This window comes from Triturus cristatus, chromosome 4_1, assembly GCF_964204655.1.
Source record: "Triturus cristatus chromosome 4_1, aTriCri1.1, whole genome shotgun sequence".
NCBI lineage: Eukaryota > Metazoa > Chordata > Amphibia > Caudata > Salamandridae > Triturus > Triturus cristatus.
In genome coordinates this window covers 657,527,902-657,555,832 of record NC_140585.1, presented here as the reverse complement: position 1 = coordinate 657,555,832, position 27,931 = coordinate 657,527,902, and the positions used below count along the sequence as shown (strand labels likewise).

At 42.1% G+C, this 27,931-nt stretch overlaps 1 protein-coding gene across 7 annotated transcripts in view; it reads left to right on the top strand.

The window, feature by feature from the left end:
- PPHLN1 (periphilin 1) overlaps positions 1-27,931 on the top strand; it is a 578,487-nt gene that overhangs the window by 403,047 nt on the left and 147,509 nt on the right. For all 7 annotated transcript variants that reach the window (XM_085653062.1, XM_085653061.1, XM_085653060.1 and 4 more), the window contains one exon: positions 5,269-5,406. In XM_085653062.1, the coding sequence (XP_085509188.1) occupies positions 5,269-5,406 (138 nt within the window). The remainder of the gene's footprint in view (positions 1-5,268; positions 5,407-27,931) is intronic.

Genomic DNA, 27,931 nt, shown 5'->3' with positions numbered 1-27,931 from the left:
CATGGGTTACTCGATGGATGGATTGTGTAAGCGTGGATGTGGACTGTCGGGTACCTTTCTCCATATCTTATGGGAGTGTTCGGAGGTTTTGCGATTTTGGAACGGTATCCATACCGTAATGGAGGAGGTCACGCACGTTGCTCTGTTGCCAGAGGCTAGGAGGTGTTTGTTGAATGTCTGGGAACCGAATGATTGCAATGCGGCACAGACGCAGTGGGTGACCTTGGGGTACATGGTGGCTAAGCGTAACATTGCACAGCTGTGGGGCTCCCCGAGGCCGCCCACGATCGAGGTATGGAAGGAGAATATGGACTGGTGTATGTTCAGGGAAAAGACGGTGTATGTGGCGAGAGGCAAACCAGGGAAGTGGACTACGGTATGGGGTCCATGGAATTTATATCGAGGACGTATCTGCACCCCACCTCTGCCCTTAGAGATCGATATTGCTTTGTCCCCCTGACCGCGAATTCTGCGGGATGGTGTGAAGTGTGTTCCATGCTTTGTTCTCCCGTTGCCCCCCTGTACCGCTTCCAGACACAAACTGCTTTTGACACTGTACGTGGTCCCCCGTCCTGGGAAGAGCACGCTGTTATTTCGGACTCTCATTGCCTTGAGTGTGTTTTATATTTGATAAAAAATGAAACTGTTTATTCTGCTTGCTATTGGCCTATGGCCACGGCCTGTTGCATGGGCTCACGAACTGCCGGGAGCTTAGCTTCTGGTCCATTTGAAGATGTGGCGTTGCACTGCGGGCCCTCGGGCTCTATAGCGGCCGGCCCTGGTGGTTGTAGGCCCTTGTCTGTATTTTACTGTGTACCAACGGTTTCGAATAAAAATAAAAATAAAAAAATAAAAAAGTGGAAATCCATATAATATCCATTGACAGATCATGTTACTTATTAGAACCAATCCAGTGTGACCCCAAACGTCTAGAATGATTTGAAGAGTCCGTTTCAATTTGGTTGCCATGCTAGGAGCATGCACTTGTTGCCTTTGAAAGCATCTTGTCATGTTCTCGATTCTCCATGCCCCACCTCTCAAGCAGTGCTCCGTGCCATTTGAGAGAGGTGAGTTGGTTGCTTTCAATGCGGCATGTCACAGTAGCCAACAGCGCAGATAATGGGAGAACATTACCCCGCCATGCTTCCACTGGTACATTGCTGAGTAGTCACAGTCCCTGTGTTTGAGCCCGGTGATGGTGGATGCTCTTTACACATGGGTCAGGGCCTTTACCCAGTGAGCATGACATGGTTAGACAACCATTCCTACCCTCTAATGAGGCCCCAAAGTGCTTTTTGGACAGTAATGTAAGTTGTTGCATTTTAGGATGAGTGCTGGTTGGATTGTGATCAATGAGTAGTATTTTTAATGTGTGTGAGACTGAGTAGGGCTCCAAACTGCAGCATCATGTGGCGGCTTCTGGCTTAAGAATTAGTTTGGAAAAAAGTGACAGAGAAAGTTTGCATGTTTCCCATTCAATCAAGAATGAGTTGTGGCTTGGCTGTCAATTAAATGGCGATTTTGGGAACAACCAACTGTAACTGAGATTACTCCTCTTGCGGCAAAGATAGATTTGAGAGTGTGGCTGCAGACTATGTAAGCCCTTTAACTAGTTGATAGAATACAAGTGCTTCAAGGTAACGAAAAGGGATAAAGGTTGGAGTAGTTATGGTGTTGAACCATGTGGTAACCTCTCCTAAATAACGGAGGTTTGGGTGGTCGGATGCAGTGTTCAATATAGAGTCTACAAGAGCATCTGAGCAGACATGGGCTTTTCTGGGGTTGGTTCTTAGATAAAAAGCAAAAAGATGAAATATATGAAGGCAGAAAATAAGCAAGATAGCATTCCAAACCTTACTATAATGCAGGTTTAAAAAAATACACTGGTCATCTTTTTTGGGCAGCTTCTGAACCAAGTTAGGTACCCTTGAGGGATAACCTCCTTGTGACGTGGTGAAGAGTGTTCGCTTGCTCATTTTTCGATGATGGAGGATGTCCAGATGGAGCTCAGCTGAAAAGTCATAAGCGTATTCTGTTTTTGCTGAGACATTTGTTGTTAATTAGTATGCAAGGTTCTGGGGTCTTCTGGTAAGAGCTAAATGTTTGTTACATTATTTTAAATATTGCTTTTTCAGTAGTTGATGTATGGGAGGTGTTGAGAATGTCTTAAGATCTAGTTGCTTCATATACCCTGATATGTTTGGGAATAAAAACTCATGCCAGATATTTCATAATGGAGTGGTTTTGACTGTGTCTTGGGTTCTAGTGATCCTCCCACTGATAACTCTGGTCAGTATGGGAGCAGAGATGGGATTGTTTGTTCTCCTGACTGGTAGTCTGATGTCTGGTAGCCATAAGTAAAATTATGTTATTGGGTTGTTCCAAGATTTATTGCAGAGGTTGCCAGTTTAGTAGACATCTCTAGTGTTTGCTCTTATGATTGTTCTGGCTGGCCCGGCAGTTGAGGTGATATTGAGGATTGTTATGCCTCCGATGTTGATTGTGTGAGTGGATGATTGCTTTGGCCTGTCTGACCGCAGAGGTCGAAGAAATTACTGTTTTTGCCAGAGAGATAGTAGGGAAGGAAATGATAGTGATGAAGATAAAGTTCTACATTAGTTGAGCACAGTTCAGTTGGTCACTCTGGTGACTGATCTAGCTATTGCCCCTACTGTAGCTCTTGTGATTGCTCTTGTGCCTACTAACATGATTGCTCTTACCAGTGTGGCAATAGTATTTGAAAGCTTGGAATGGTTGGCTAGTCCATTGTTCCAAGAGGCCGAGTAGTAACATAATTGGGTTAGTCTGGGATGGGGAGACTAAGTTCAGGCAAGAATTGTAAAGAATTAAGAAGGACTGACATTAAGTGGTAAGGTTGGTGTAAACAGTTAATTGTATGATGTTAGTGAAACTAGTGAGGAAGGGAAAGGCATGGTGTGTGTGACGGCTAAGATAGGATGCAGTGGGAGACAATGAGATTGAAGAACAAACAGGTATGTAAGTGAGCTCAGTCTGCACCGTAGTTTACTTAAGTTGTGGTTAGGGGTATACGTCAAGAGGGCTGGAGAATAGTCAAACTAGGATTTTATTTTTTGATAATTATAAAGGGAGCTTTGTGCATGGTATTTGTCACAAGAGGTTAGATTTATCTACTATTATGACTTGATGAGCTCATTAATTGTTGGATATGTGCCATAATTTGTAAAAATATGGAATCTTAAGAGGGGGTGCTTTCTCATATAATTGTACATTGTTTTCTGCATAGAATAATATCACTGAAATAGGTCTTTTTTCCTGAAATTGGTATCATTATATGAATATAGAAGTTTGAATATAAGAAATGTCAAGGTCAACTGGAGATATGAACACCGAGACCTGCGTTTGGAGGAAAGGGTCTGAGCCGCCGACTCATTCATGCAGATGGAAGAAAGACACTGGCGGAGAACCCAAATGGCTCATTATTGGAGATCCAGTTCCAATATGGTGCATTTGTTAGCACTTGAAAATGAAGTAGCTGACACTTTATTGTGCGGAGGACATTGTGCTTAAGTGATGGGAAGGCTGTTCCCAATTTTTGAAGATGAGACTCAGAATTGGTGTTACCTGCCTCTGTCTTGTCAAGGAAGATATAGTGCTGCTCGGGGAGGTACATTGCTGGTATTATGGTTGTAGGGTTTGAGATAGGAAGATAAAAATGTAGTCTAGAGGCTTCTGCGAAGCCGTTGGGCTGTTCAGGAATGGAATTAGACCTCTTTTTCCTCCCTATGGGGGTCTATATCATCATTTACACCAAGTGAATATATCCATTGTAACTTTGGTTTCACCCATTGCCGAGAGAAATAATTCCACACTGGCAGGTACTTGCTTACCTGCGGAGCTCCGCTCCCGCCAGCCTCATACCTTTATGTTTGCTGATAGTCCTCCTTACCCTTGCTCTGGCAGTGATGTAGCTACCCGATATGAGTCAATTGATGCTGACTGAGCTTTATGTCGCCCCCTCCCCCCAGCAAGCTCCAATCTTTTTATAAGTTACCATCCTTTCCCGTGACCTCTTGCTGTTCTGAAAGTCCCTGCAGCTCTTTCAGTACCTTCTGCATAAACAACTTCAATTTGAAAACTGCATAGTGTCTTACATGGTGTTTCTGTCCATCTACTAACACTTGAAACACACCTTGCTGTCAAAACACATATGTGGCTGCGGTGATTAACTTGCTGAACGTTGCAGCATCACAATTCCACTAGATCTCGTGTCGTCATGGGCTTACTGTCTTCTGTCGCCATGAGGTTTGTTGTTGCTGTGCCTCTGGTGTGGCAATATTGCTTTTTCAGTAGTTGATGTATGGGAGGTGTTGAGAATGTCTTAAGATCTAGTTGCTTCATATACCCTGATATGTTTGGGAATAAAAACTCATGCCAGATATTTCATAATGGAGTGGTTTTGACTGTGTCTTGGGTTCTAGTGATCCTCCCACTGATTTCTCTGGTCAGTATGGGAGCAGAGATGGGATTGTTTGTTCTCCTGACTGGTAGTCTGATGTCTGGTAGCCATAAGTAAAATTATGTTATTGGGTTGTTCCAAGATTTATTGCAGAGGTTGCCAGTTTAGTAGACATCTCTAGTGTTTGCTCTTGTGATTGGGCTTGCTGCCACCCTCCAGTTGTGGCGTCGTTTGACTTCCTTTTGCTTGCTTGCTTGCTTGCTTGCTTGCTTGCTTGCTTAAGATATGGGAAAGTGTCTCAGGAAATATTACTCTTAGAGGAATTTAAACTCTTTCAGAAGTTCATAAACTAACCCTTGTCCTCTTTGACCTCTTTGAAAGTTATGATTTTCTTTGAAAATCCTATTTTCTGCAAGTGGTATTGGCACTAGAAAAGCTGTGGAAAATCAGATTTTTTATTTTTAATGAAAACCATCAGTTTCTCTTTTTTTGAATTCTGTTTCGTAGATTTCACTCGTTAAGTAAGAGCTCCGATGCCTAGCAGTAATTTATTATTTAGTGAAGGTCTTCAAACTCCATGTTCTACAGTTTTTCTTTTTTCAGTCCTATTTATAGACGTTTGTTGTAATAATGTGCACATTGGCTCTAAAAAGCATTGGCAGCTTTTTTAGTGTTTAATGAGATAGGCAGTCCAGTTAAAGTCTGGTTATGTTTACGTTTTCCCAGAATTAAATTAAAATTGGTTCGTAAAAAGAGGTGAGAACAGGTACAATCGAAATGTCTGTGCTGCCATTTTTTATGCGATGTAAAACTGCATTTTCTTTTCAAAGGCTAGTTCTGGTGCCATGTCATATGAAGACCAAATGCAAGAACGTGAATTAAACGCGAGGAGCGGGGCGGAGTTATATGAAAAAAACCTAAACAGACGCACAAAAGCAATAGCTGCCAAAACGAAACGCATTGAAGAGGTGAGAAAGAAAAATGAAAAACATTAGTTTTGATAAGGTGCGACAGTACTTATTCATTTGTGCTTGCTTGTTTTACGTGCTGTGATCAGATTTCCGTTTATTATGAAGTTCAAATTTATATTTAAGCATTAATTGTTAAAACTGTCAGCATTTTAAAATTCAACAGTAAATTACTTAAGCTCTTGCCAAAGCCATTATTGGCCTTGAGAATAAATCCCAAAAGTAAGATGACTAACTAGGCTAACCATTTTTTCTGGATGTTGAATTTACGCCATTGTCTCACTGCACTAGTAAATCGACTCACACTATTGATAGAGGTGTGATCGCATCATTCTGCGAGCTAGTAGTCCAGTACGGAAAACATATTCAACATTTCGCTGTGTGTTTCGTATTGTGGATTATTTGCACTTTGCAGTTACCTCATAGGAAAAAGTAAAACGTTAGAAGCCAAATGTGATGTATTTTCATTATCAGTATAGCTCTACAAGATTGGGTAACTTAATTGATGGGATGGGCAGCCAGCGACAGTTGACTAGCGTGATGGGCCCCTGACTCTTACTCTTCAAAGGACTAAAGGCCCTCCAGGGAATGATTTCACAGTAGGTCTCGAAACCCAAGGAGACATTACCTAGAAAAGGGGCAGTCTAGAATTTCTGGTGTTGCAGACTGATGGAGAAATAGGACTGAGTAAAAAGATCGGTTTCTTTCTCTGCTCTCGATCAGCTATTTAATCTGCTTTGCGGACATTTTGATCTTTATGCTTACATTATAAGAGTGCTTCTAAAGACTTTCTACCACTGGGGAAACACTATACCTGATTATATATTTGTGGCTTTTGGAGTTGGATGCATCTTTGGACGGCACAGCACCCAAAAACTAATCAATGAAATGTGAATTCATTATTGACTGAGGGGAATACAGAACATAGGGACCTTAGGAAATACGTTCTAAATTGGCAACATAACCACCTGAATTGTAATGGGAAGTTTAGCCAAGAAGAGCGGGGGAATATGCCATGTCACTATTATTGATGCAGAAACTGTATTCGGTCGGAATGCTACTCTGGTAGTTTTGACATATTTAGTCTTGCTAGTATAATCTTACATCATATGTTGAACACTCTAATACATCTGCTTGCCTGACCCTTAGTTATCTCTGGTTATTACGTATAAACAGTTTTGAAGCCCAGCTGAAGCAACGATGTGATCATTGGCATTTTTAGGCTGGATTGGTGGAAAGTGGGTTTAGATGTGGTCTCTGGTGAATGTTTTAACTCTTTGCCCTTTCAGAGTCTGAACATTTCCATATCTCCTCCCTGTGGCTTGCAGCTTCTCCGTGCTAGCAACTTCACTGTGTGGCTCCTCTTCATGAGTCTCCTCCTCACACAACCCCATATCTCCTTACCAGTTGTGCCCACCATGTCTTCCTGTCCTGCGGTCTCCCTGTCCAAAAGAGGGTCTAGAAGGTGAGGGGTTGCATGAGAAGAGAAGAGGGAGAAGTAAGGATGTAGCAACATATGGAAATAGCGGGAAAAGGGGGTAAGTCGGTGTGGAACTCAATAGAAATAGAGAGAGAGATCTGACAGCATGAAGGAGAGCTGTGCAGAGGAGAAGGGCAGGAGGTTAAAGTCAGAAAGAAGAGAGCAGGAAGGAGGTGAGAGAGAGGGAATTAGAAAAAGGGGAAACAGTAATATCAAGATGAAGCTACAGTCAAGATGGGGGGCTGCTTCATAGTATGGATGAGAAAGCTCTAGGTGGGTGAAGGATTGTCTTGGGGTCTTGGATGGAGCCGTTAGGAGGAAGGACATCAGGTTAGACTGATTGTGCCGAAACCTGTTATGCCAGAGGACATATCGATAGAGGAAGACAGCTTCCAATATGGTTCCCAAATGTTTTTACTTAGGATTGGAAGATTCAGAACCTCCTAATTTTCAATGCATTGTACTTTCACAATATGCCATTTGGCTTTTGCAGCTGTTTTCCAAAGCGTGATGCAGATATTGTTTCAAGCGTGCTAAAATTGCCGTTCATTCAGGTTGACATCCAGATAAAGAGTGTGAGAACTATGCGCATTTTGCTTCTGCATATTTACTCGAAGTTTCAGCAAAATTGCACGTAATTACGTGAAATGCGAATCTGTCATTTTGCGCTATATTTTAGCACAAAATGTATCCTCACATTAATTTTTGGGGCGAGGATGCATTTACAAAAGAACACTTGGAACAACCGCCGTTGTTCCTGTGCTGTAAATTTGACCACAAATTACCGCAAATTGGACCACTTGCAGTATATTTTCACAGTGAATGCCACAAAATTTTGCAAAATGGCGTAATTTCGAGAATTTCATTTAACAATAGTAATGCAATATTCCCAAAATTATGATGGCATAATTCAAATTTTGCCTATGTCTTCTCCTGATCCAGAAGTATACAAAACAGTGATGGATGGAATGCTTGAATTAATCTCAGTCACTGGTAATTTTTCCGGCCGCATCCCAATCCACCGTTATTTTACACACCAGGTTATTTTGGACCCAACTATATTCAAATCATTCTTGACCCTGCTCCAATAGGCACAGTCCAGCCTGAAATGCAAAGCCTGGTCCCTCCTGAACAGGACACAAGCAATCCAGCACCGGTTTCGCCAGGTACAGCTTTTGCCAGGGGTTAGACTTATTGCAAGCAGCCTCCTATAACCTTTTGTGTGTTTCATGCACCTCCCCAAATGACATGGGTATGCCCAGACGTGGGTCCCATGCTAACTGTGACCCAAGCTGTACCTGGTTGATGAGCCGATAACTAGGGAGAAACTGGTCCTGGATTGCTTGTGTTTGGGCTGGACTGTTCCCATGAAAAGCAGGGTCAAGACTGGTTTGCATATGGCTGGGCCCAAACTGAGGTGGCATGGTGAGCAAAAGAACAATGGGTTGGAGTGCTACCTCAAATGATTCCCAGTGAATGAAACTTATTCCAAGCAGCCTCCCATCACCTTCTGTGTTTCATAATTCAGATCCATGGCAGTGACGTTTATGTTGAAGAGCAAATAGATGCTGATTTAAATATCAAAGCAAGTGGAAACTCCCCCATGAGTTTTCGATTTAGGGGGCAGATTCACATTGTATCTATTTTTGTGGGATATTTCATGGGAGTTGTAATTGAGTAAAGAAATTGCTTTGCAACTTTAGCAAAGGTACAGTCATAAGTTACTACCGATTTTGCTAAAAGAATTAAAACGTTTCATATCCCTATTTCTTTGTTGAAAATATACATATTATAAACAAAAATGTTAAAACTCATTGCTACAAGTGAGAAAAAAGGAGTTGAACAATATTTGACAGGGCTGTTCGTGACTATTTGCTACAAAAATGCTTTTTTCAATCTATTGTGTATAGGAGATAAATCATTAAAGAGATGAAGAGGTGTTAAATAGGTATTTATGTGTGTTTTGTAGCGTATGATCAAGGATGTGCTAGTGTAGTAAATCATTGATCACATTACAGGTATTTTTTTTTTTTTACATCTTGATTGCTGTATTTATAGAGAGAAACGCTTTCAAAGTTCAGGATATTATTTTATTAATATTTCTTTTTAATGTCTGCATAAACAGAGGGGGCAGAAGGATCAATGGAAATAGACTTTTAACTTCTGTGTTCAGCTGCTTGTGGTGTTTTTGGATGAGTGCCACTCTGTAAATTAAGCCTTTACGGTTAATTGTCACTCTAAAAGCATGTCTTTGTACAAACTAATTCATATATCTTAAGCTGCAGTTTTAATTTTCTTAGACAACGAAATTGAAACTGTGTTAAAGACATTTAGAGTGCCTAGGATCAGGTGTAACTGGATCCACATAGAGACGAGGAAATAAAGATCTGGGAAGGGCACTAATCTGATTAATTTTTTGATTAAGATCATAACAAGGCCTCACAGTATCCAGTTTCTGTTTTCATGCATGTTTAATTTGGGTTCGCTTTATTTGGAGGCAAAACACTTTTATGTATCCTTTACCACTTCGCTAACCTGAGCTAGGAGACTAGTAAATCCAGGGTGCAGACATTGTTCACTTTTGTGTAGTGGAATTTAGACACACATCTGCCACTTTCTGGAATACAGAATTAATTTCCAGATGCCTCTTTTTATGTTTTATATGCAAAGAGCACTTCAGTAGTATTCTTTCAATTGGTATCTCCATCTCTTCAGTTACAGTGAGATGAACGTTGCCACTCCAACAAATGAACAGATATTCAGCCTAATCCATACTAATCGTGGGCATATATTTTTATTTGATATCTAGTTTCCTTTTTGACATTTTTATTTCAACACTAAAAAGGTATCATAAATAACTGTGTGCTGTTTATGGGTAGCTGGTCTTTCAGTGCAAACCCTTATTGTAAGCAGCACTGTAGATTGCATACATCATGCTTAGGTTTTATGTGATGCAGTCTTACCAGATTCTGGGTGGGCATTCATGACTCGGAGACAAGTCTCTGTCGTTGAGCTTGTCATAAAGATGCTTGGTGTTGTGCTCCAAAACCCAATCTTGTTTTAGATGTTTAACACTTCTGCTTTGTGAGTATAATGTATTGTAATGTTTCAAATATGTTTGACTTTTAACCAAAAATATAATCCTTTTTCTATTTTAATTTAGAAAACAAGCATGTAACGGTTTGTGCAAGTCTATAAATCACAATTGCATCTTTTTCCTTTCATGAGAAATGTCTTGAATAGTGCAGAAATTAAATTGGCAGAACCAATAGTTACATGTTTGTTGTCATTCATTTAGCCACTCATTTGCCGCTGCACTGGAGAGCAATATTACTCTCGGTCACTACAATGGTGAATGTTCTGATAAAGTGAGATTGTGAATTCAGTGATGAATCAGACCTAAGTCTATACTCTCTTTATATTTTGGTACAAGCCTAGAGATAGCAGGACTTAGATGTGGACATAGACAAAAAATGTAGATATCGGAACTGAAATGCAGTTTAGGAGACCTGCAAAGGTCTTCCCTTACACAGACTCAGAACCTTGGAGGGACCTGTTCTTGTTGGTTGCTTATTCATCACACTGAGCCTGATTGTAGCCTGTTTTGGCTGTTTTAGCAATTAGGACCTGATGTCACCCACTCTTGAAACTACTACCAAAAGGATATAGGGTCTTATATACTATTTGTTTACTCCCATCTCTTCTGCCCCTTGACAGAAATAACCTGCTTATTTTTGTCTGTCCATCCACCTGGTTTTAACAAAGTTTTGAAATGTTTCTAAGCCCCACTTCTATGTGCATTGCATGATTCTTCGCTAAATATGCACTAATGAAAATGGTATTGGATGGTCAAGACTCCATCAAGCAAAGAGCAGCTCTTTCCAAGGGGAAAAGAAACCTCACAGTATACTTAAGCTGTAAGGGACATGAGTTACCTTTAATAATTTCAAGCCAGGCCCTTTATGGACCCCCTAATTCTGTTAGAAATAAATGTTTTTTAAGAATTCTAAAGTTCCTGACAAAGGGGTACTTGAACCAGTCTAAGGGCCTGATTACGATGATGGTCGGGTAAGAGTCCGTCCGTCATCGCCGTGGGCAGGGACCGCCTGACAAGAGGTCGGCTGTTCCACCCGCCCTATTACGGTACGACTGCCATGTAGGCAGTCGTAAAATGCCTTTTACTGTGGCTTCTGATTTGGCCCAGAAAAGACCTGCAGCACAGGCGACAGTAGTAAAAGACACTTCTCAAACATCCATGCACCGTGTGCCAGGCACCATCTAGTGCCCAGCACACGGTGCATGGATGTTTGTTTGGCACAGCATGTGCACCCCGGCTACTTAGCAGTGGCCCACGGGGGATGGGAGCCCTGCTTGGGACCCCCAAAGTCCTTTTCCAACAGCATTTTCATGGCGGTAGGACTGCCATGAAAAGGCTGTCGGAAAAAGACATCCTAAGCCTGATGGCAGTGTCTGTGTAGGTTCTACCTCCATTCAGGATCACGGTTCCGACTGCCGCCCTGTCGTTATCAATATATTCTGTCTGAGGCGGTGGATAGTCCCCCGACAGTCAAGGGTCTGACCGTCTGCATCGTAATGTGCCGTCGGCCCGATGGGCTGTCTGTCAGTGGGACGCGGTCCCACCGGCATTGTAATACTGCCCTAAGTATCTATTCATGTTGGATTATAGCCTTGGGGTTCATTTGAAGAAACATATTAATCATGGAAAACATTCAGGATATTAGTGATGGTGGTGCGTTACTACTTGCTTTGTCAATCTTTTCCCTAGGTTGCCAAGCAAGTGTCCGCCTTTTCTTCTTTCTTGTAGTACTGTTGGTTAGTGTATAATATTTTGCAAGCATTTTCACCCACAGGTGTCAGTACTGTTTCACATCTAGATTTTTGCAACTCCCTAAGCGTCGCCTTCATTCTGCTTATCTGATATTGGTGCGTCTCTGAGAATTTTACATAAAATTGTAATTTGCTCTCTATTGCCACAATTCTGGCACATTGCAATATTAATGCTCTGCTGATTACTGCTTTTGCACTGTCCTACGTGATGTCCTAGGTGGTATTGTCTGTGCTATTTAAGAAACAGCTCTAACTTGCTTTTTATCATAGGTCTTTAGGCAATTTATTGGATTTATAGCCTTGTAGGATACTCTTGGTAGATCTATATCATTTGCCAATGTGACACAAGTATAGTATGGTAGACTGTGGGACAAACTTAGCAAGATGGCGGATGTCCTCATGGACCTGTTTAATAATAGGTAACCTATCTTTGAGTATGATTTGTGAACTCCTGACTAGAACGTGTTGTCTTTCTCTCCATCATGCATTCTCTCCATCATGTAATACGTTCCGTAGGTCAAGTAAATCTAACTTGTTCATTCCTTCTGTCACTGATTGGGGGTGTTGGAGTTACTGTGAGAGAAGTCCAGGCCAGGATCTGATACCTTGTTTAAGTCTCCTCATATAATCACCTTCCCCCCAGTAAAGTCTGCAATGATGAGGCAACAAGTAAGAGTAAAACTTTTCTCTCCCATCATTTAGACCACAAATAGAGAAGAGTGTAAGCTATTTATTCCCCAGCATGCCTCTGATCACGAGAATTCTATATTTTTTGTTATGAAGTTTTTCTTTTCCAGGTCAACCCCCCTGCCTCCCCAAAAATGTTTTTTCTAATAGAATAGCTACCCCTTTTCACATGTTGGGCCATTAGAGTGGGACTGTGTTGGGTACCAGTAGGATCAAATTCTTGATACATCATAACTAAGGGTGGGCGTAGTTCGCGAAGTAGCACTTCGCGAAGCTACGCAAAGTGAAGTTCGCACTACGCGAGCTACGCGTAGCACTTCGCGAACTGCGAAGTAACATGTTCGCACTGTGCAAGATGTTGTTTTCAATGATTGCACAGTGCGGACAAGCAACCGGCACTGTGCAATCATTGAAAATGGCATCTTGCACAGTGCGAACTGTAGTTTTCTGCTGCTCGAGTAGATTTTTCCTCGAGCTGCAGCTTTCTCAACGCGAACTGGTAGTTTCTCATCGCGAGCGGTCGCGAGCATACGCGACCCCTCGCAATGAGAAACCTGACCTTCTCGCGTTGGGAATCTCGCCGGGAGGTTTATTTTCCATGCTCGCGATCGCGAACAAGGAAAAAGTCTCGCCAGGATGTCATTTTGCTTGCTCGCGGTCGCCAACTTGACGTTGAGGACCGCGAGCAAGCAAAAAATGACCGCAGCACTACGCAACACTACGCTACGCGTGTTCGCACTGTGCTACGTGCAGTTCGCGTAGTGCGAAGTAGCGCGAACTTCGCAAACTACGCGAGCGTAGCGTAGTGCTTCGCCCAGGCCTAATCATAACTCACTGTGTTGGTCTCCTGTTTTTTAACATCTGTGTTACTCTTGTACCGCCACATAAGGAACACCCTCCACTTAACAGCATAGTTAAGGCCCTGGACATATTAATTTGACGATTCAAATTAGGCTCATCTAAGTACAGATTAGGGTTGCGATATGTGTTTATTCTAGAAATAATGGTGTGGTAAATAATTTAATTACCGGGACTTAATTTGATACAGAAACATAATAAAAATAGCTCATAAAATAAGAGGCAGAATCCGTGGTATTAGAGGTTCGGAATGGGCTTTATTCCAATGGACGATTCGAATCGGTGACTCCAAGTTCCATCACAACGGAGGTTCAGGAAGTGAAGTACATACTTTATTGATAGGTAATCACTTTTATACAATAGGAATTACAGTAAAGCAAATGCAAGAGGCATAACAATTGATAGTGTAGATAAAACATACATACGTAGCAAAAGTGGGCGTAACTGGGCGTAACTAAAGAACGTCATCAGGTGTGATGTCATAATAGGGTGGTTCCATGAAAGGATTTCGCAATGTCAGCAGAAATACTTGGCAGAAATGCGCGCACAACAGCATGACGTGTGATTGACGTGCAACTAGGGGGTGAAGGGGACTTGACATTTAGCTCTACATGTGGCGACAGAAGTCTGGAGGGTCAAGTCAACCTAATCCCAAATCATATCTAACATCCTATGTTTAAAGAACTACGTTATCCAAAAGAGAGGTCTCTTAGAGTAGAATCTTATTCTATACTGACTATACTGACTGTTAGTGCGTGTACAGGCGTCTAAGTGTCTACACTAGATGCGAGGGCAGAAGTCTTCCATAATAATAGGGCTATGAATTACTTGCATAAAGACAGAGAAGCCGGGCCTTTGCTCGGTAGCTGGAAGAATGTTTACTTAAACTACTAGACAGGAATGCATTGGGCAGGGAGCGGAGCAGATAATTTCGAAGGTGAAATACAGTTTTTGGCAGGCAACAGGCTGATGTCAGGCATCGTGAGCCGCGCAGGGAATGAGACAAAGTTCATGGTCACAGATGCAGGCTCAGACTGGAGCTTTCAGAGGCAGAAGGCAAGAAAAGAAAAGCTTAATGACAGAATCAGGGCCTACTTGCCTGGACTGTAAAATGACATAAGTGAACCATATAAAGCCGGTGGCCTTTCATAATTAGGAATGGAATATCCGGCCTATTCGTGGCGGATCTGAAAGAGGACATGTTGACGGTGGACGCACATGTGTTTGCGTCTTCATAACTGGAACTGGAGGGAACATACATGTATTTGTGACTCATACATGAAACCGTTGGGGTCCAAGATAGGGGACATAACTGATCAGAAAAATCCATATTTCCACATTCCCTCCTTGTCCCCTACTTGCCCGTTAAGAGATATCAATCTTCATCAATCCGTTGATCTGTTCATATAACATCATTTGTTCTTCTTTTTTCTTCTGGGATAAATGAAATCTTGGTGGTGGAATACACGATGTGGCACACAGACCACAGATCGCTGGTCCACATTGTAGACATAGACAGCAACTGAATAGTATGAGAAGGCCAATACCTAGGAAGGATAGGACCTTCCATCCAAAGGTAGATAATACACTCCAAAACCAACCGGACCAAGTCCAGGTGCCTGGATTCTGGTGTATCTGGCTTACAATCTTATGAAGGCGAGTTATGGCTTTATATACAGATGGCGAATTTTCTGGTATGAAAATGCAACAACTTGATCCGATGACCCTACAAGCTCCGCCCCTATCGGCCAAAATGACGTCAAGGACAAGACGATTTTGAAGCACAACAATCCGCATAGCAGACTGCTCTTCTGTTAAATTGCCTAAGGCGGAAATAGTTTCGTTCACTACTGCTTCAAGGGTTCTAGTTAATCTACGTATCAGCTTACTATTAGTAACGGTACCTATATAGGGAAAAAGACCTTTATTGAAATCTGTGTATTTTTCCCATGCTGTTTCAGTGTAATCGACTATTGGGAGATCTCTCCTTTCTCTATTGTGTACTAAATGAGTATTTCTGTGATAATCAGGAGGAGCTAGGAAAACAGGTGGCAAAAGGAATCCAATGTAGCAGGTACCATCCCAATCTAGAGGCAAACGTACATATGCCGTCTGACCACATATGAAATAGGAATGGCGGGAAGCTCTAAATGTGGACTTGCCTTGATCACTAAATTCTATTATAGTGGTGCATCTACTATGGCCCATATGTATGGAACCATTCTTTCTTACACATAATTCACCTTTTACTGGAAATGTTGACATAGCGGGTAAAATTGGAGTAGCTTCGGATTCGACATTTAGGATCATAAGATTAAGTGTAAAATTACCTAATCCATATACTTCATTTTCTAGATCAGTTCCTGTTCTTTTGGGAAGTCCCTCCTTGTTAGGGTAGCAGGCTTTAAGTAAAACTAAGTTCAAATTTCCCCATACCCAGTTGTCTTGATAAACTGCAGAATTCGAATCTAGGGAATTAATTAAACTAAACCATGCTCCACAGGAGCCGTTGTGTGTGAACGGGTATGGAAAAAGAGGTAGAATTCCTTTATAATTCTGATAGGGAGGGAGTCGGCCACATATCCAGCAATTTGTAGCATTGCTAACCTGATGGGAATGATGTAACATACTAATAAACGTGTTATTGCGCAGCGCAAATCTATAAGACAACTCATGCGGAGGTAATTCACTAAAAGAATGTTCAGCAGTAACATTATAAACATGTCTAGAAATAGGATAATATATGTGCAACAATATACTTGTAGTAATTATTAAAAGACTTAAGAAAAACAAAATTAATAACGTCACTGTGCAATGACTACGCAGTGATTTACAGTACGCATGTCGTTTCAACACTTGTCGGGCTTTTTCTCTATTCAGGTCTAAGGGATACATGTCAGAGACAAATTCAACCGCTTCACCTTGGAGAGGACTTAAACAATCAAATTGCCTGACTGGTTAGACCTGAGTTTTAGTTTATATAGTTCGGGATTACTCAGTTCAACCAAAGGAAGTTTTGAGTCAATGGGTGAAGACACACGAGGTGTGGTATTTACATCCGATGGTAGTCCATGAAATTTCTTGATATGACTTGAATGTACCCAGCCTTTCCTGCCTTCGATCTTCACGGCTGTCCTTGTGGTAAGCAATACGAGCTGAGGCGACCTCCACCTAGGATCCAGCTGAGACTTCCGATCAAAGTTCCTCACTAAGACCAGGTCCCCCGGAACTACGTCATGGGGTTTCACCTCAGTGTTGTCAGGAAAAGCTGCAGATACCTGTGAACGACAAGATTGTAGTGCAGACATCAAGGAAGCCAGGTAATCTGTCAGCATATTACAGTCAATATCAGTTATTTTGCGTGGTATAGGCGTCCCCCACATATTTGGTGGTCTGCCAAAGATCACCTCATACGGGGATAGCCCTGTTCGAGAGTGTGCTACCATTCTCATGTAAAAGAGTGCAACTGGTAACGCTACTACCCAGTCGACACCTTTCTCCCTGCATATTTTGGACAATCTAATTTTCAGAGTCTGATTATGTCTTTCCACGAGACCTGCTGCCTCGGGGTGTCGGACACAGTGGAATTTCCACTGATAACCTAACAAAAGTGAAACGTGTTTCATTAGTTCGGATGAAAACGGCTGGCCGTTATCTGAGTAGACAACACGTGGTAAACCGTATCGTGGGAAGAATTCTCGAACCAACTGTTTGGCGGTAGTCGGGGCAGTGTAATCTGAAACCGGGTATGCCTCTGTCCAACGGGAAAGAGCACAAACAACTACAAGAACATATTTGAATCCTCGACATCGTTCCATCTGGATATAATCCATCTGGAGGACTTCAAAAGAGTGATCAGGAGGCTGAAATCCACCCTGTTCTACGGGAATGCTTTTTCCTGGGTTGAACTGACAACAGATCATACAGGTACGAACTTTTTGTTTGGCTGCTGCTCGTAAATGTTTGTTGAACCAAATGTGTTGAATGCTGTCTAGCATAGCTTTTTCTCCTAGATGCGCTGGACTATGTATAGTGGTAATAATGACTTGGACCATTGAATCAGGAAGGAACCACACAGATTTTTCCTTCGTCATCCATCCTTGATCCGTTTGGATCCCTCCTAATTCAGTCCATTTCCCTATTTCGTCTGGTGTAGCATGTGTCTGTATGTCAATTACGTCAAGAGCGGGATCTTTAACATTCATACACTGTGTTGGCGTCCGGACTATTGTCTTTGTCATGTCGGGTGTTTGAGTTTGAGCAGTCTGTTTAGCTATTCTGTCAGCTAGATCATTGCCTTGAGAAATGATATCAGTAACTTTCGTATGAGCTTTACATTTCATAATTGATATTGCAGTGGGTAGATGTATTGCATCTAATAAGGCATGAATGAGGGGTCCGTGCTGAATGTGGGCACCGTGAGAAGTTAAATAACCTCTCTCTCGCCACAGCACGCCGAAGTCATGTACAACTCCGAATGCATAACGTGAATCAGTATATATGTTGACTTTTTTATTTGTGGCTTGAATACAGGCTTGTGTCAGAGCGATGAGCTCTGCGGCTTGAGCTGACAAGGTATTTATGCAATTTGTTTCAATGATTTCAGTGTCTGTTGTGACTGCGTAAGCGGCCACTAACTCTCCTGTACTTGTTCTCATACATGAACCATCTACATACAACGTCAGGTCTGGGTCTAACAATGGGACATCTGTCAAGTCTTGTCTGGGTTTCGTCGTGATTGTAATAACATTAATACAATCATGAGCTAGTGGGTCTGTTCCGATTACAGGTAAAAGTGTGGCAGGATTCAATGTGTTACAACGTCTAATTTCTATATGTGGCTGAAACAATGTTAATTCATACCCTGTAAGTCGCGCTATAGTCAAATGTTGTGTTTGCGTTCGATTCACAAGAACCTCTACTGTATGTGGTACTTGAACTGTCAATGGATGTCCTAACACTATGGCATCGCTTTGTCTGATTGCTAAAGCTGTTGCTGCCACTGATTTTAGGCATGCAGGCAAAGCCTGAGCTACGGGATCTAATGTACTAGAAAAATAAGCACATGGTTTGTGTGATCCTGCTTGTTCCTGTGTGAGTACTGACAAGGCAGTACCTTCGCGTTCTGTAACAAAGAGTGTAAACTGTTTATTGTAACATGGTGTTGCTAAAACAGGTGCTTGGCATAAGGCTTTCTTTAGGCTTTCAAAAGCTTGTGCATGTTCCTGAGTCCAAGGGAGAACAGTCAATGTGGCTGCCTCCTGTGTTGTCAATTGAATGAGTGGTTTTGCTAGAAATGCATACTGAGGGATCCACTGCCTACAATATGAAGTGAGGCCTATGAAAGCCCGCACCTCCTTTTGTGTCTTGGGTATTGGCATGTTAGCTATTAACTGAATGCGGTCGGGTGTAAGCTGCCTTCCCTCCTTGGACAGCGAGTGTCCAAGATAAACAACTCGCTGGACACAGAATTGCAGCTTAGAAGGGGACACCTTGTGCCCCTTTTCGGCTAGAAATTGTAAAACTGTCAGTGATGCTTTCTCACATTCAGGTTCGCTTCTAGCGGTGATCAGCAGATCATCGACATATTGAAGCAGGGCAGTGTTTACTGGCATGTGGATACTGTCGAGTTCTCGTTTCAGTGCTTGGCTATAGATGCTGGGGCTTTCTGTAAATCCTTGAGGTGCGCGTGTGAATTTAAAGCTACGTCCATTTAAACTAAATCCGAACAAGTATTGGCTTTCCGGATCTATTGGGACGCTAAAAAAGGCATTTTTGAGATCAATTACAGTAAAGAATGTTGCTTCGGAATCAATGGCTGTCAGTAATGACGAGATATCTGGGACCACAGGGAATTGTGGCACAATGCACTTGTTCAATTCGCGCAGATCAATAACCAATCGATATACTGGCGGGGCCTTTGGATCTGTTCGTTTAAGAATCGGGATTATCGGAGAATTACATACATTGGAGTCTGTTTCCATAACCACTCCTTGGGCAATGAGCTCGTCAATGATTTGCAGTAAAGCCACTACAGCATCTGGTGGTAACTTGTATTGTCGCATTCGTGGTAGTACCACTCCTGCCTTTAGTGTAACTCGGTATGGTGTAATATTCATGCAACCAACATCGGTAGGGCCTTGTGCCCATAAATGTGTAGGTAAAGTCTGCAATCGGGGATCCATGTCTCGAGACACATAGTGACCTTTAAAATCACGTAAAAACAATCTTACTCCTTCCGGAGAACAACATATTATAGCTCCTAGAGCTTTCAGTGTTTTTATACCTAACAAGTTTTCTGGACATGATTTAGTAAGCAATAAATCTGTAGTTCGGGTCAAAGGTCCTATCGTAAGTGGAAGAGGCTGTGATACTTCATTAACAATAGGTTTTCCTGAAAAACCAAGGGAAATATTCTGTGAGCCTGAGAGGGGTGCCCCTGGAACTTCACTACGTTTTATAGTCGTTCGACTTGCCCCTGTATCAAGTAAAAATTTTCTATCTTGACCTAATAATTCACTATGTACATAAGGTCCTTCTTGGTCTACAGGGACCTCGATAAGGGGTAAGTCAACTTCCCTCTCCAGGCTGGTTCATGCGTATCGTTGATAATCAGGATAGTCGTACTGTGCGGTCTGGTACAGCTGTCGTGTCGTGGTTTGTGTGGCAGCAACAGGCAGCGCTGGTGCAGCTGGCACAAACTGTATAGACTGTTGTGGAGCTGGCATGGACTGTGCATGCTGCGGGGCTCCTTGTTCATTCTGATCCTGTCTAGGTGGCCGTGGTCTTTCTTGTGTTTTACCTGTGGCAATATTGCGCTTCAGGACTGGGCAATCGTGTATGTAATGTCCTGGCTGTTTACAATAGTTGCATGTCCCTTTTACAGGTCCTGCTGAATCACCGGAATGTGTCATACCCTTTTTATGTCCTTCAGCTGGAACTGTCTGAGAGACTAGCATTTTCATTTTCGTGTCTTTCATGCGCCTTTGCTCATGCTCTTGTTCCTCTCTAATTCTATTGTGATGATACTGTAACATTTGTAACATTTGTGATGGGGTGTTACCTTGCCAGGTACTCTCGAATTTTAATACTCTATTCTTCACTTGGGGTAAGGAATTTTCAACTAATTTTGTCACAAACAGATGTGGGTACGATTCGCTACTTGCTTTTATGCCACTATTTATACCAAAACATTTTTCAAATCGGGCATAAAAATCACTAGTGTCTTCATCTTGCTTTTGTTTACAGGCTGAGATTGCACCCCAGTCTTCCTTTTTCGTAGTTAATAAACGTGGCAGTACCTGCACTAGTAGACCTGGTAGTGCTTTAGTTTTATCCCCAAGCCCTGCTCCTGCAGTTCGGGCCTTTTCTTCTGCTTCTAATGCTGTCCAATCTATCTTTTGGTCTCCCACCTCCCATTCTTTTTCCTTGAGTTTTTCATAAATGCCAGCAGGCATTAATACCTTTAATATTGTCATAATGTCGGGATAGGTATACTCTCCCATGAGTAACATGTCTTTAATTTCACGGTGAAAACCCGCTGGGTCTTTGTCATGACTGGGTACCACTTTCTTCATTTCTAACAATTCTATTTTCGATATGGGCGTATATACAAATACACGTTTAAACTGATTGTCCTCGCCCTTTATTGGGTGTACTTCTCGTAAGGGATTCTGTCTGTCCATGTAATACGTCGTTCTTTCCTTAATGGGCAGTGAGACATGTTCTGGGCATACAAAAAGAATGTACTGCTTTCTTGATTCTAGTATTTCTCTAATTAACTTAGTACCTGAACCTCTCCATCTATTCGTGAGTAGTTCAGTCAATATATCAGGTAATGGACCAGGATCTGAATGTTGGCTTTTATATAGTATAAGGAGTTGTTGAATCATATAAATCCCAGCTAAACGCTGTTCATCTGGGGTGAGGTTCAAAAATGTGTGTGCTACTGTATCATCACCATATTTTCCGGGACTGTTAACCCAATGAACGGCTGACCTGGCTAATTCTTGTTCATCCATGGAATCGAGTAGATGATAACCCCTTCGTTCTCGGAGTAATTTGTCAGCGGCTTGGAACGAATGCTCGGGGGACCTTATATTTATTATCGGCGTTTGGAAATTCCTGTTATTATCTGGACATATCGGACGTATCGGGTCAGTAAAACATCTAGTACTATTACAAGATCTTCCTCTACCTACATAGGCTATGGTTTCTGACTGTCCTGTGGGCAGTCCTGATCCTTCCTCCTCGCTTTGTTCGAACTGGTCTACCGCTAATCTTTCTTCGTGTAGGCGTTCTATTTCTCTACGGATCTTTCGGCACATGGCTATTATACATTTTTGCTTATCATGTCTCCCTTCTGATATATTCTGGCTCCATCTGGTAAGAGTTTGCATTGCTTCCGGATCTACCCCCGGTCGGTCTTGATTTCTGATCACACAATTTATGAGGAAACGTAACAGTTCCCCCTGTATCTCTACTTTCTGGTATTCCATAGCTCTGTTAATACATTCAGAATCTCGCCCTGTTTGGACAAAATGGTATATATTATCTAGGTGCACAGTCATTCCTGGTAACTTCCCTAAATACACCGCGGCTCGTCTGATACGTAATGATGCCATGATCATTTCGTCCTCTTTGCCGGGCACAGGGTCATATCTACAATCTACTAGAAGTTCCTTAAGCGTGCGGGCATTTATGAGTTTGGGGGTACGTGGATGGGCTGATTCTTGAAAAGTAAGTTTATTTATTCTGGGTGGCGTAGAAAAAATGTTGGTAGCACCTCCGGTAGCCCCATCTAGGGTATCGGGCGTGAAAGGATTCGTTGAACGTGATACAGCAACTATAGGTGTGGACACAGCTGTAGAAGTAGCTGTAGGAACAGACGTGGAAACAGATGTGTTTGCCGGAACTTGTGTCAGGATTTGTTGCTGTAGAGATACAGATACAGGATCTTGGCGTTGAACCTCCCCGGCAGGCGGTCTATGTGGGGCGGGGTTAGCATACTCGGGAGCTGTGTCATCTAAATATGAGGAAAGAAAAACATCTTCTGCTGTTCTAGGATGCCCCTTAGGATGTACTTTTATTGGAAATAATGGGGGTGGCAAATCTTTTGGTATCTCCGGAGTAGCCTTAGGCAATCCTTCGGCCAGGAGGGGATACATACCATTCATAAGGGCATTTCTTTGTCTGTCTACTTGTTCTGATTTCACTCGTGTACCTTCTTCAATTAATAGACTTTCTCGGACTTTATTTGAACTCTCCTTATTTTTCTCCTCCTGTCGGAGTGCTTTTTCTATACGTCTATGAGATTCTTTACGCCATAACTCAACGGCGTCTTTCTGTGACTGTCTGGCTTTCCTTTTCCATAACTCTTCCTCTACTTTCATGATGCACTCTGCATCCCAGGTCCCCGCTGCGGGCCACCTCTGACTTTCTGGTAGTTCCTTGGTGTAGTCTACCCACAAATCAAGAAATAATATAGCGTCTAAGCCATGTTTATGATACATGAAGTACCCTGGAGTGTCCCTAGGAGGAATAGGAACAGCTTCTTCGAGTACCCCTTTTCTAGTTGTGAACTGTCTTAATTTCGAAAAGAGCGGCATATTGAGAACTGATCTGATACCTGATTTTGAACAAACTTAATACAATAAACACAATAATGAACAGTCATTCACACCACAATATGCAGAACGTATTTAAAACATTTAACATTTAACATTTAAATGAGCAACAATGATGATGACGATCTATGGAAACTTAATCACTAAACATAATACTCGGCATTAACTGAATTATTCTGAATTTATATACTTGATATACTAGATATACTGCTAAACAGTACAGATACACTGCTAAAACAGTGCAGACCGGATTTGTGTACCCAAACCCGTCTTGACCGGCACAACCTATGTGCACGTCAGAACGCCTCCCCAGTAATGGTACTCACCGGGTAGCTCGGAACGGAAGGCCTCGGAACGGAACTGAACTGGACCGGACTGGACTCGACTACTTCGGACACTTCGGAACATCGGAAACCTCAGAACTTCGGAGCTTCGGAACTTGGTGGGCCTCTGTATACCTCGGATCTTGCTCTCTCAGCTAGGCTCTGGTCGGGATACTTCGCACTTCTCACCGCCTCGTCTGGGTGTTGATCGCAGCCTCAGTCGCCCCCGCTTGACCGGAGGGAGATACAGGAAATCCTGCTGGTACGCGTTGTTGTCCGTCCAGCTGTGGCAGGAGACCGGGCCTGCAACGCACCGCCGGCGCGTGAGATGAGAAAGTGTCCCTATTCGGGCGCCATTCATGTGGTAAATAATTTAATTACCGGGACTTAATTTGATACAGAAACATAATAAAAATAGCTCATAAAATAAGAGGCAGAATCCGTGGTATTAGAGGTTCGGAATGGGCTTTATTCCAATGGACGATTCGAATCGGTGACTCCAAGTTCCATCACCACGGAGGTTCAGGAAGTGAAGTACATACTTTATTGATAGGTAATCACTTTTATACAATAGGAATTACAGTAAAGCAAATGCAAGAGGCATAACAATTGATAGTGTAGATAAAACATACATACGTAGCAAAAGTGGGCGTAACTGGGCGTAACTAAAGAACGTCATCAGGTGTGATGTCATAATAGGGTGGTTCCATGAAAGGATTTCGCAATGTCAGCAGAAATACTTGGCAGAAATGCGCGCACAACAGCATGACGTGTGATTGACGTGCAACTAGGGGGTGAAGGGGACTTGACATTTAGCTCTACATGTGGCGACAGAAGTCTGGAGGGTCAAGTCAACCTAATCCCAAATCATATCTAACATCCTATGTTTAAAGAACTACGTTATCCAAAAGAGAGGTCTCTTAGAGTAGAATCTTATTCTATACTGACTATACTGACTGTTAGTGCGTGTACAGGCGTCTAAGTGTCTACACTAGATGCGAGGGCAGAAGTCTTCCATAATAATAGGGCTATGAATTACTTGCATAAAGACAGAGAAGCCGGGCCTTTGCTCGGTAGCTGGAAGAATGTTTACTTAAACTACTAGACAGGAATGCATTGGGCAGGGAGCGGAGCAGATAATTTCGAAGGTGAAATACAGTTTTTGGCAGGCAACAGGCTGATGTCAGGCATCGTGAGCCGCGCAGGGAATGAGACAAAGTTCATGGTCACAGATGCAGGCTCAGACTGGAGCTTTCAGAGGCAGAAGGCAAGAAAAGAAAAGCTTAATGACAGAATCAGGGCCTACTTGCCTGGACTGTAAAATGACATAAGTGAACCATATAAAGCCGGTGGCCTTTCATAATTAGGAATGGAATATCCGGCCTATTCGTGGCGGATCTGAAAGAGGACATGTTGACGGTGGACGCACATGTGTTTGCGTCTTCATAACTGGAACTGGAGGGAACATACATGTATTTGTGACTCATACATGAAACCGTTGGGGTCCAAGATAGGGGACATAACTGATCAGAAAAATCCATATTTCCACAATGGGAGCATTAATAGTTACATTATGAGGCCTGATCTGACATGGAAGCCCAGGGCCAGTGGATGTCATAGCGTATCATTTAGGTTTCAGGGTGTGGGGTAGGTCATCTAACCATATCATCATACTGCGTATGCCACACACTATATTCGTTTTTCACGCATATGAAAACAGGTGAGAGCACAATATTTAACTATAACAAAATAAATGTAAAGCAGCATAAACTTCTGAATTAACATTGATGTTGTACAACAGTGCTTCTGAAAGCTTTTAGACCCACCAATTTTTAGAAGAACACATTTTCACAACCCACCTAGACTTATTGGACAGGAGTTAGGCGCTTTTTTTAATGTAACAAAAATGTATTGACTGCACACTTTTTCTTTTGAAAATGCCACTAGATTTGCACAGAGGATACCATTTTACTCATAAAACTATATTCTATATTGCCTTCAAAAAAGAATTCTTGGAAATCTGGCTTCTGTGAATATTTATCTTTTGCGCATCACCAACTAAAGTGTCTTTGATTTGCTTTGATCCTATTATTTGTGCACTGGTGGTTTGTGGAACAGTACCACAGTGGGTTCTAGGTACTGACAAACAATCCAGCGCATGAACCTCCTCTGACCAATGGTAGGCCTTCACCTGGTGGCATGGAAGTGATGTACACTTGTGGGTGACAGTTTGGTCCTCTTACCCTGATGAAATTGCCACCATTTTTATTTGGCAATGAAACATGTCGGCCATATTTTACTGTGTGATCTGAGCATATTTAAGTGTTTTTAATCATGCATTGAAAGCCCATCTAATTAAAAAAAATAATTGGGTAGTTCCGACACATTTGTAAGAGTATTGTTGGTCATTGGTGATCCAGAGAGTAACAATCAAACTCTCATTTCAATTGAGGAACATTTTGGATTCAGGAACTAATGCATTAGTGGTTCTTTTGAATATGCATCCTAGTGCTCCCCCCTGCAAGTGGTTTTGGAGGACTTGCCTCATTTTTCCCTGTCACTGCAGAAAATTGCCAATGATGAGATACTAGCCAGTTGGGAGTACTCTTCAACAGGCTTGTCGTGGTGATCTACATGAGGCACTTCATATATATTTTTATTAACGTTTCACACTTTTTCTTTATTTGTTACATTGTTTTGACTGCCACTGCCGAATGCCATAGCTGTTTGGAACTTTTAAATGTAGTCTCACCCCAGTTCTTAAGGATCTCTCTGTTAGGTCTATAAAGAAGGGACCCAGTGTACATGGAAAATTTCGGTGTAGTGTTAGGAAAGTAGTGTTATTGTTGTTTTTCCTAGTTCAGTGAAGGGCTTTCTTTCCTCCTTTTCCCTCTTTAGCCCCTTTCTTTTTTTGATTGATGCTATTGAAATCTTTTCCATCAACACTTGAGAATAACAAAACCAATTTGCTTCATTTTTGCTTTCCTAACTGCTGAATATCTACAGTTCATTTACAGGTATTTACAGGTTGTCCTGTTGTACAAAATATGACATTCAACAGCCTTTCCTTTCACACTCCCTGTACCCCAGCAAGATTGTCACAAATTCACTGTAATGTTCTTTCGCTCACCGCAAAGTGAGATGAGTTTGTAAACACCATTTCCTATCCTTAGAAATAAGCCGCAATTTGTCAGAATACATAGAATACATAACATTTGACCTGTTTCTTTGAAGCGCAGCCAATGTGACAAGATAAATACAGAATTTAAAGGCATTTTTATTTATTTATTGGACTTTCGCAACCTCCAAAAATCAGCTTGCGACCCACCAACGGGCCGCGACCCACAGTCTGAGAAACACTGGTCTACAGTGATCTTGTGGCATATCATGGGGCAGCTGCCTTTGAAGATTTTGGGCCCAGCTCATTCCAGTGTCGCTTAGTCAACACCTTATTATACTAAGCTGAAACAAGGCAATGCTCTATCATTCTACTGTTGTCTACATGCCTCCTATCTTGCAGTACGCAACATACAATTTATTTTCTCCCCCTCCCATTTCTGCTTCGCTGAATTCCCATTGTCTTCATCGGCCCAATGTGAAGCTTTCTTTCCTTTCTAATGTGACATGCTGCTTTTCATGCTCTATTTGAGTGATGTTTTCTCCATTTGTCTGAATTTTGGCTTCTATCAACCCTTTCATTGTGTCTGTCTCTGCACTCTGGGTTTTTTAGACTAAGGAGCTGTTTTGCTTAAGCGAATGCTGTTCTTGCTTTGGGCTTATTGCTATAGGTAAAACAAAGTTGAAATGTAAACCTCAATCTGTGTGGTTTGTTTTTCCTCAAGTGCTCAGTGATTTCTTTAAGTCACTCCTCTTCATAGGGTGGAAGCAGATATGTCTAACAATAGAAACAAGTGCTCTTTAAAATGGGGATCGTCTCACAGCTTTCCTTACAGGCTACTTGACCTGGGAAAACAATGTAACCTGTGAGAAGAACCCGCCCAAGTGTTTTTTGTGAAGTTGATCCAGAAGGAAGACTCTGTTTGTACGGTCCAGCACAAAGTCCTTCTCATTGGGAGCTTTCATCCTATTAGGATCTGGATCGGGTCTTCTAAGTCTGTGCCAGATAACTTTACCCTGATTCTCCTTATTCTTGTGTTATTTCTGCACTAGGGATTTTCTCCATCATCTACTTTATCCAGTATACGTTTTTCTTGGTGTTATATGTTGTCTGCTGGTTTCGCCAGTTTTTCCTCTTCCAGCGTGGTCAATATGAGCCTCTGCTTTCTGCAGTGAATTGGTCAAGATCAGTCATTGATTTAATAAGTGCTGACTTTTTTTTTTGGGGGGGGGGGGGGGGGAACCTGCATTAGAATTTAAAAAGTCTCCTAGTTTAGATCGGCTTGCAATTCGTCCTTGGGTAGTGTAGCCTTTGAAGTAATTTGTTTAATTTTGTAGGTGTCCATTTCTTTACACGTGTCTGTATTGTAGTTAGCAGGTAAGTGTTTATTAGAAGGCATTTTGGAGTGTTATTCTTTCTCTCTTTCCCGCCACTAGGTAATTTAGTAATTTTCAGTTAATACTTCTATGGGATTCATAAAATGGTGATCTGAAACCCCAGCTGGAACCTTTTTCTTTGCTTAATTACTGGAACTTAAGCTGGTGGGTGCAAGTGAAAAGACCAGCTGCCCAGTTGCTTTTTTAAT